This window comes from Girardinichthys multiradiatus, chromosome Y, assembly GCF_021462225.1.
Source record: "Girardinichthys multiradiatus isolate DD_20200921_A chromosome Y, DD_fGirMul_XY1, whole genome shotgun sequence".
Taxonomy (NCBI): domain Eukaryota; kingdom Metazoa; phylum Chordata; class Actinopteri; order Cyprinodontiformes; family Goodeidae; genus Girardinichthys; species Girardinichthys multiradiatus.
Window position 1 is genome coordinate 2,804,175 of NC_061818.1, and position 10,666 is coordinate 2,814,840.

The 10,666-nt window shown below is 37.6% G+C and overlaps 1 protein-coding gene across 3 annotated transcripts in view; it reads left to right on the forward strand.

Annotated features, from left to right (window-relative positions):
* LOC124863738 (rab11 family-interacting protein 4A-like) overlaps positions 1–10,079 on the forward strand; it is a 36,032-nt gene extending 25,953 nt beyond the window's left edge. For all 3 annotated transcript variants that reach the window (XM_047358200.1, XM_047358197.1, XM_047358198.1), the window contains exons 12-15: positions 2,751–2,888; positions 5,660–5,806; positions 7,307–7,450; positions 7,530–10,079. In XM_047358200.1, coding sequence (XP_047214156.1) covers positions 2,751–2,888; positions 5,660–5,806; positions 7,307–7,450; positions 7,530–7,646 — 546 coding nt within the window. In that variant the 3' untranslated portion in view covers positions 7,647–10,079. The remainder of the gene's footprint in view (positions 1–2,750; positions 2,889–5,659; positions 5,807–7,306; positions 7,451–7,529) is intronic.
* Positions 10,080–10,666: the final 587 nt, after the last annotated feature.

Genomic DNA, 10,666 nt, shown 5'->3' on the forward strand with positions numbered 1-10,666 from the left:
AGACCTCTACATTTGAAGAAACTAAACAGCCTCTCCACATACACAGGAGGACAAGTATCATCTGAGACACACTTTTGAGGACCAAAATGTTCATATTTTGAATAGAGAAGATAGATGGTTTGAGACAGGAGTGGAGAAAACCATTTACTTCAGTCTAGAATAAACAACTCTTAAAACGGAGGAGGAGGCCTCAGATTTCAGCTGTCAAAAACATACAGTTCAGCATTAAGCCTGATGCCCAGTCAGTTTCAAACCAGTTCACACCTTGCATGTGACCAGAACATCCCTCAGTGATTCGGGCTAACAACGGCACTAACAACACCCTGTTGTTAGCGGAATGTAATCTGCATGTGGATTTAGATGTGCAGAGCGGCACGTCCCAAACAGCTTAAAACTTTGGAACTTCTTCCTCACTAGCTTTGAATTAAGAAAGTCCTTCGGATAAGGAGCAAAATGAACTGAAGTCCAGTTGCTTTGTTATTCATGTTATTTATTTATTTTTTTTGGTTCAGATTTTATTTAGATTAGTTTTTTTCTTCAGTCAATACAAGTAATTTAAAGCTGTAGTTTGTATTTGATATTGCTCAGAATTCCTTTCATGATTAAAAGTCTGCCTGGAATGAGTCATGGACCCAAAGGAACATCAGAGATGGCTGCCCAAGTTTAGGACTGGAAAGTTTAAAGACTTGAGAAATGACTTAGACTTGTGCCCTAAATATCTTAGTCTTGACTTGGACACCTAGTCCTCTCATGTAATAAAGAGTGTAAGGAAGTTGGTATGTGAGCTACAAAATGCAGCATATTTTACTGTGAAAGGACGAGCTTGATTATTAGCCAGTGACATTCATGGATTATGGGATATTGACTTCTTACAATCTCCTCAGTCACTTAGTTATAGCTTCATATTAATGGCCATATGAATGTCTATCCAACTGAATGCTGTATTAAATGAGTTTGGATCATTTCAGAACAAAATATACGTAATTTACCTCCAACATTCTCTCACTGTTAAGCGTACTGTGTCATTACAAAGACACTTCCGGCTGGATATATCAAAATAAAAGCACTCCCAGTTTCATTCATTCAGAATTTCAACACTCTTTTAATTACTTATCACACTTTGCCTCATTCATTAGGCTGCAATTTGTACCACACATTAAAGCATCTTTACTTTCCAGAATTCAGAACAAAGGCTTTAAAGGTGGATTTACAAAATGGTTTCCCAATATTATTACAAATTTAGTCAGGAGAAAACCCTCTAAACCTTTTTTAGTGCAACATATCACGAAGGAGTAGAAAATATGAAGAGAGGAATAAACAAGTGTTACCTTAGTCATTGCAAAGATAGAAACACACTTTATTTAATTCATTCAAAAATTCCACATTATTTTTCTTAGAGAAAAGATGTCTATTGATAAAAAATAATGTGAAGCAGCCATTCATAGTTTTCTGCAAGTATTAAATGTAAAATATTAAGATATAATTGTTTATGACAAGTAATAGATTTAAAGATTATTATCACATGTTAATTTGGTAATTTAGGCGTTAGGACAAACAGAAAAGGTTTGGAATCCTAACCTAAAGCAGTGCTGGGTTAGAGGTGACCTAGATGTTTTGGATTGGAGACTTGAGAGACATGAGAGACTTAATGTTAGGATGTGACATTTTGGACTTCGGTTTTGTTTTGTTTACTGTTAACTAGAGGTTTCTTGTTTATGGTTTTGTATTCATGTTTTCTGTTTTTCCTACAGTTCTGGTTTTCTTCTGCCTCCCAGTGTGTTCTCTCACCCTTTGTTCCCTTGGTGTTGCTTTCCTGTTCTTAGGATGGTTTCATTATTATTAGGTCTCCGGTCCTTCTTAGCCTTGTTCCTCTAGTTTATCTTTGTTCTCTAGTTCCTCCTTTATAGATTAGCTTTAGTTATTGTTTACTTTTATTCTAGTCCTCGTTTCCTCTGCTTCATCCTCAGTTTGGTTCAGTCAGTGTTTGTTTAGGTTTGTTTACTTTTTAGTCAGGGTTCCCTTTTGGGTCCTATTTTGTTAAGTGTTTAGGCCTTAGGTTGTTGTGTTCCCTCAAATTTCTCAATTTCCTTTAGTTCATGTTTATTCTTGATTCTTATGTTTTATTTATCTTTGTTTTAGGTCTGCTCGGTGTCTTGTTAATTAGTTGTATTAGGTTCAACTGTTCCCTCTGCCTTCCTGCCTCCTTGCCTCACATGTCCTTAGTTCCTTTGATTACCTGTCTTTGTTCTCTTTCTGCATATTAGTTGGTTTGTTTCATTATGTTTTGTGGGTTCCTTGTGTTACAACTCACTAACACTCGCTACCCTCATCCATGCCATGATCCTGCAGTGTTCAGCCTTGTAAGTTTTGGATTCCACTCTGGTCAGTACCTGCAGTGTGTTTTTTGTTACGTTTTGATATTTTGAATAAAGCTCTGGATTTCACAATGCTGCTACCAAGCTCTTGTCTGCGCTTTGGCCCAACCCAAAACCACTCCGTGACACTTAAGACTTGGCTCTGAATTGGGGCGAGGACTTGAGACTTGACTTGAACTTGGCCATCAATCAATTGAGTTTTAACTTGGACTTCGAAAAATGACTTGTAAACATCTCTAGGTAATATAGCAATACTTTTTGCCTGTCTTTTAAGGTTTCCCTGATTTGATCAAATGCTGAGAGTCTGCTTCAGATAGATAACAGTAATTCCCCTTTGTCGCATTCAATCTTCCTTATCTTCTTTTCACGCTGCAGGAAAAGCAAAGGATGACGGACAAACTGGAGGACACTAGTCTAAGGCTGAAAGATGAGGTGGACCTGTACAGAAAGATAATGGATAAGCTCTGGCAAAACCGCCATGAGTTTCAGAAAGAAAAAGAGGCCATGCAGGAGGTGAGGCTCACTTTGTCTCTCACTGGTTACCTTTAGTGAATAGTGAGGCACAAGATTGCAGATTATTGACTTAAATAATAATAATCAAAACTTCAAGTACAAGCAAGGGCCTAGCCATAGTATTGAGACTGCAGTATTATGTATTTTACTAGATGTTGCTATAGGATCATATCCCAGACTCCAGCCTCACTTTGCTTTCTAATTGTACCAGTAGACAGAGATTTAAAGAAGAGTGTCATGAGCAAAGTAGGTGGATTAGTAGTGCTTGTTAACAACAGATGGTGTAATCCAGGACAAGCTACTGTGAAATATCGTCTCTGCAGCCTGGATATTGAAATTCTGGCAGTAAGTTTTTGTCAATATTTACCTAGAGAACTGACCAGTGCTATTTTAGCTACAGCATACATTCTGCCATCAGGTGTTGCTGACTCTACATTGAATATCATAGTCCCAGTTGTTGCTATGCAGCAGACACAACAACCCAATGCATTTGTAGCAATATCTGGGGATTTTAACCATGCCTTACTCTCTGCTACACTTTCAACATTTCAAAAAAATTACTTTATGCTAACATCAAGGAGGCAGACACCTCCTGTGCAAGACCTCTTCTTGGTAATTCAGATCAAAACCTTGTTTTTCTCTGCTTAGTGTATAGACCCCTTGTTAAGAGGCCACCTGTCATGAAAAGAACTATGAAAAGATGGTTCTAGGAAGCAAAAGAAGCTCCTCAGGGTCTTTCAGGCTTCAGACTAGAATAGTCTCAGACTAGACTCTCCCCTCCACATGGAGAACACATCGATGCCATGATTGAATGTGTGACTAACTACATAAATGTCTGTGTGGACAACAACAACCAAACCAGATCAGTGGGATGCTCCTCCCAATGCCCAGTAACAAATCCTGGATCACCAGTGACCTGTCTCCCTCCCTGAAAATAACCTTCTGGGAGGGAAACAGGGAATTATTGAGGAGTATAGAGAAGCAACGTAAAGTGAAGATTAGAGACAGCAGGGAGGTGTACAGGAGGAACCTGGAGAGCAAGCTTGTTAGGTATTATTTAATCAACTCAGAGGCAAGAACAATCCAGTTAATTTACTTGCAAGGGTAGCTCTGCAGTACAGACTACAAAGTGTTGGCACCCTTCTCTCTTTATTTATACATGCTGGTTCACACACAGTTGAACAAACATTCAGTGTGTGTGTGTGTGTGTGTGTGTGTGTGTGTATGTGTGTGTGTGTGGGGGGGGGGGTCAAAAAGGTTAGGGTTCATGTGTCTTGATTTTAAACAGAGAGAGGGAGTGATGACTCGGTACCAGTCCCTAGATGTTGCTGATAAAAGCATAACACATTCCTCTCCCCATCTCCCTTTCTGTGACATGTAAGGAGGGAAAAGCACTTAGAGCAGACATGAGTGATATACAATACAAAAGTTTTCAAACCCCTAACAAAGCTCCAGCAGAAGAATGTAAGAGATGTGCTGTCAGGGATGAAGAAGATCACAGGCTTCAAGTAGATTGAGTATCAGGTAAATTGAATTATTGACAGAGCCAATGAACTGAACACATTCTTCAATAGGTTCAATTTAGGAACAAGCTCAGTATCCTTCTGGCTCGCCTCCAGCCAAGCAGAACTCCCACCCTCCTTTTACCCACAGGTTTTCTGTAACACCTTACATGTTTTATGTTCTACCTCAGCCATGGATCCTTCTGCTCTCTTGGCCTCCCCCTTACTCACTTTTGTGTCTCTAGAAGTCAGGTGAAGAGGCAGATGGAGAGACTGAACCAGAACAAGCCTGCAGTTCTACCTAATGTCAGCCCCAGAGTCCTGAATGGACCAGCTATGTGGGATTCTGGATCACCTCTTCAACTTAGCCTGACCCAAAAGAGGGTCCCAGTGCTTTAGAAGACATCCATCCTTGTTCTGGTATCAAAAAGCTCATCCATCAGTCCTCAATGACTATAGACCTGTTGCCCTGACATCCCACATCACAAAGATCAGAGAAAGTCCTGTTTGTTCATCTGAGCAAGCAAACAAGCACATATGAGGAACACCTACAGCTTGCTTATACTCATGGAGTTAGAGTTGAATATGCCATCATACACTTGATTCCACAAACCTACTGTCATCTGGACAAAGCCAGCAGCACTCTGAGGTTCATGTTCTCTGATTTCTCCAGTTTTAACACAATTTAAACCTGATCTACTTTGTCACAAACTCCAAAAGATTTAGGTGAAGGCCTCAATATTTGCCAGGATCAAAGACTACCTGACAGACTACAGTTTGTGAGACTGAAGGGTGATGTGTTGTGGTGGTGGCAGCAGAGATGCAACTACCTACTTTGGGGCACCACATGAGAACCTCAGAGGACTGTACGCTAACCATCCCTTTTCACTCTGCGTATCTCAGCACAACTCAGACACCTGTCATCTGCAGAAATGAAAAAGGCTGGCTCTGTTTTTGAGGCTGCTTTGGAGCCCCTATTGATGTTTTTACAAAGAAGGGTGCTTCATAAAATGAAGAACATAATAGACAACCCTGAGTATCCTTCTCATGTGACTGTAATATAACAGAGACTCCATCAGAACAGATGTAGTACTGACCACTTCAGGAGATTCTTCCTGCCTTAAGAAAATTACCATCTCTAGTGACTCTTTGAATAAACTTGGATAGTTGGAGTTACTAATTTCCTTTGGCATAAAAAAAGTATTTTTTAGTTTAATAAGTTACCAAAAAAGTCAATTTTACCCAAGACTTTGTCTCTTCTTTTTGCAGTTAATTGATGATATTCGTCGGGAGCTGGAGAATCTGCAGTTGTTCAAGTTGGAAATGGAGCATCCTGGGAAGGGCAAAGGGCTGTCTGCATATAATGCCAAGAACCGAGAGACTGAAATGGAGCATGAAGTCAAGAGACTGAAACAGGTCTATAAACAGAAAACACTCAGCCTTGTTTTTCTGTTATTTTAATATCAAAGTGTTACATTAGTCATCCTGTTAGTCTTTATGCTTTCTTTCACTAAAAGGCTGTCAAATGTAATCTTTTTGATTAGATTTTAGCAAAAACATTAATTCCACAAATTGTCAAATTGGTTCTTTAAACTTAAAAGTAAAGAAAATCAAGTCAGGTTAAAGTAGGTATGATGCAGTATTTGATCATGTTTCTTTACTCTTTTTCTCAAGCCTCCTATTCACCTCATCTGTTGCCCAACCACAATCTTTGTACCAAATGATTCATTGAACCTGTTACAGATCTTCAGTGGGTTTTTAAGGACTTCAAATAGTGTTAAACAAGTTGGTGCATCATCGCTATGTTTTATCAAAATGTATGAATCTTCCAAACCCTTAAGAGTTAGGAAGTCAGCATCATAATTCATACACAGATGTGTTAAGCTACAAGTTTATTTTCCTAAAAAAAAAAAACTTTTCATAAGGTTTAATATGATTAAATGGCAACAGTTAAACTCTCACTCACATAATAAATTGTAGTTCAGCATTTCTTGTCTGTATTGTTGGAATCCCTAATGAATGAAAGCCCTCAGTGGGATTTTTGTTTTGAGGTTTCTGTTTGGAGCTGTTTGTGCCTGCTCTTGTCACCTTATAAAATACTCCTTTTCTAATTGGTAACAACAATCTTAGCTCTACAGCAGCAACGTTTACGCAGCTAGCTCCATGTTTGCAGTAAAGGTCTGTAGAGCGTCTGACCACGGTTAAATGCTTCAGTCTTGTCTTATTTTATGTCTTTGCGATGACACTGAGCTTTGTTAGCTCACACATTTTGATTTTACTTTACTTTTTTCATATGTTGCCTGTTAAACTTATGAGTGTTTTACACACAGTACATTTCATTTAAACAGCACCTTTTACTTATTTAAATCTCAAAGGCAAAGCATAACAATTAAAACTTGATCATTTTATTTATGTTTTGTCTTTTCAAGATTATTTGAAACAAATATTAATATTTACAATGATCCTAAGGAAAAGCACATTGAAGGACATGAATAAGAATGTCGTCGTTCACCCTTTGCATGTAAGACTCCCATGGCAACGTAAAAACAATCTATTGTCCAGGTGTTTTGCATGAGAAATATTTCCACAAAATTATGAATCAAATAAACAACTGTGTAAATATCATGAATAATGATGCTCTTGATAGCCCACTGTGTTACTGTCTCATTATTAGGTGGAATATAAAGATTAGATGTGAGGCGTCATACTGAGTCTTGTCTACTTACATCTGAACCAGTGTAGAGGCACGTTAATACCAAGTTAAACTGTGTCTTAGACTAAAACCATAAAATCAGTAACTAAAAACATCTTTATAAAGGTTTGAATCTTTGGTCTCACAGATTTTGTTGCACTCAGATCTGATTACAACCTTCACCCAGAATTCACTAGAAAACACTGTTGTCTGAACTTTTTCAGGAGAACTTCAAGCTCAGAGACCAGAACGATGACCTTAATGCTCAGATTCTGAGTCTGAGTTTGTATGAGGCAAAGAACCTTTTTTCCTGCCACACCAAGGCCCAGTGCCTTGCTGCTGAGATTGACAATGCTTCAAGAGATGAGGTTAGTCTGATGGATGGAATGTTTATTGTTGTTTGTTAGAATTGAATCATTAGATTTATTTCTCTTGTTTCTCTTTCAGCTTGTTGATGCTCTGAAAGAACAGGAAGAGATCAACCTGCGTTTGAGGCAATATATGGACAAAATTATTCTGGCCATTCTTGATCACAATCCTTCCATCCTAGAGATTAAGAATTAAACATTTCACATTCACACACACACACACACATTTGTGTTAGTGTAGTGGTGGCCATGACACCATCTTCCTAATTCCCTGTATCTGAAAGTTGGAATGAAAGATTTCAGCCATCCCTCCAAACACTGGATTGGGAATGAACTTCCTTTTTCTAACATTTGATCCCAAAAAATATGCATTGAACTGTTTTAGCTCATTCGCTTCATATAAATTCTGATCTAAGCAAACATGCTGAAGGTCAGGATTGGTTAGCAGATCTGATGAATCACAACTTCCCACATTTAGACTTCAATAATATCTTTATGAAGAGATATTTTGAGTTTTAATTTTTGACCACAGTTTCATGCTGTTTAGAAAGAAGGCAGGATTGTCAGTTCTGTGTTTCTTCAGTGTGATGTTGCCTGAGGGGATGGTTGATTTGCTGACGTCTACAGTTACTGATGTTTGCTACGACCATTGTCAGAAATACCAAGGATATTTCAACAATGAACTTGTTTCTTATCATAATACCTCTTCTTATTATACTACAAGCAGCTGCCAACTAATTTAGTAATGCATTTATTAATGAAACAGTATTTTACAAAATATTAGTTCTTCTGATTATTTAGTGTTACAAAGAATATTTTGTACTATATAATATTACGTAAGCTAGCATTCAGAGACCCCTTTTAACACTTCGTATTTACTTCTTCACAGTTCTAGAATTGCGCCGCTCAAGGTGGCAGCGGGTTGGAGTAGCTCTGTTACTTTTAATATGAGCTACAACAGCTTTTAATTTTCCTATGGAGTTAATAATTTATTTGTGAATTTGAAATTAAATTAAAACTGCATTTGGCAGGTTAGCACTACCACTGTACAAGTGGCTTAAATGGGCAAAATAAGACCTTCTAGTTGGTTTAAAAACCCTGCAGGCCTCCCCTTCAGACTGAAGGAGATTAATTCCAAACTTCAACAAAGCTAAGTTTAGGAAGTCGGATATGAACCAGTCACACCGACTTTACTTAGCGGAACTAGAATATTCTCAGGCACTGTTTGCTGGGATTCGATTTTGCTTCTTCTAATACTTTAGTTTGTCTGTTTGAGCACATCTGAATGTTTACATGAAGCCTTTGATTTATATAGCATTTATTTCAAGTGTCATTTTTTAAGTAATATTGTAAATGAGCCTATGAGTAATTTCAGACCTGTCTCAATAGTAAATGTGCCAATATTGAAAATAATGTGCCAAATTTGTTTAACTGATTTAGAGATAAGACTTAACAAACATCTGAAGGTCCTCATATAAACTGGACAGCTTATCTCTTTAAGCCTGAATGACTGGAAGGTGTTGTGGCACATATTTCTCATTTTTGTGTTAAAATCAAGATTTTAGCTGAATGGGGGTAGGAGACTGGAATGACTTTTTTAATTGTCAGTCATCCAAAAACGTCACTTGGAGTTTCAAATTTTTCATTTTTATAGGATTAAAGAACACTGTAAAGGAGTAGCTGTCACATGGCTCACAGGCGGCTTCATGCCCCTCCCCCTATTGGCACGCTGTCACTTTGTAGGATCTCACCTGCTGCTAGCAAATAAGGATGGATGCACATAAAATCAAAACAACACTTTTCATGTTTGTAGTGGGAATCAAGTCCATTCAGCTCATTTTAGTCGTCGAGGTTTTGCAGAATGCAACGTACAGATACTGCAGATATTACTGCTTGCAAGAAAACTCAACATGTCTTGTAGAAATAGAGAACGTTTTGGTTCCTATACACAACAAATGCAACAAAGAGACCGCAGCATTTACTCATTGTTTCAAGCTTACTGTGTACAGTAGTGTTCTTATGAGCTGACCAAGAAACTGAATGGGCCACTTCTTAGATTTATGTTTTAAATAATCTCTTCTTAACCAGTGTTAATAAAATATTGTACTCAGATCACTTTCACACTTTGTCACATTGAAAAGCTATCTAAACATATTAAAGCAGTCCACAGTTGCCAGTGAGGAGTTGAGTTTTACACTGCAAAAAAGCCACTATATCCTTTAAATGAAATTATGTTTGTGTTGCTGACTAGTCACCTTGTGATTTCTTCTATGTCATTGCTTTATTCAGTTGCAAATGGCTCGCCACACATAGAGATGTACAAGTTGTTTGGCCTTAGATTGAACAGTTTCAATTATGAGGTCTATTTATTGCGGATAGTTGAACTTTAACATAGTATTTTTATTTATTTATTCTAAATGCACAGATACAGTGACGCTGTTTCTGTAAGTCATTCCACTTGTAAAAACTGCTTTCGAGTTTTGACACAAGCTATTTAAATTAGTGTACAGCATACTTATGTATGTAATAATTACATTACAACTATTGGATATTACTTGTCACAATTCACATGTATTTATTTTGTTTTTGCTTACTTGTTTAAATAAAATCCTCTTGCTTTGGCATGGCAGATCAGCTCTTGTTATTTGTCCCCATGCATAAAGTTTCAAAGCTCCAGTGTATATTTACTGTCGAACACATTGATTACACTTTAGTCATATCCAGTTAACACTATACATCTTTTGGAGTTTTAAATGTATGTAATCAGCGGCTGAACATAAAAACATGTTACATTTAGAAAACAGTAAGCATTGTTCTTTGCGTAGGATCTCTAATTGAAGGCAAATTTGCAAACCCAGTTGATTAGGCTTTTAAAAGACAATGCTTTTAGGCAAGGCACGTTTATTTGTATGGCACCAATCATACACAGGATGATTCAAACTGCTTTACAGGAAAACAAAGGAATAGATATCAGACACATTAAAAACTCCAAATACATTGAAAACACAAAGAGATGGAAAGGTTACAGTAAACAGTGATGCTTCCTTTCCTGATTTAAAGGAACCGACAGTTTCTGCGCATCTCAGGTTTTCAGGGAATTTGTTCTTCCCTGACCAGCAATTCTGGAATATATTTAGGCTTTAGTCTATTCAGGTCCTTGTAGACCACCAACAAGATTTAAAAAACATTGCCAGAATAAAGGCTTTCCTATAAAAA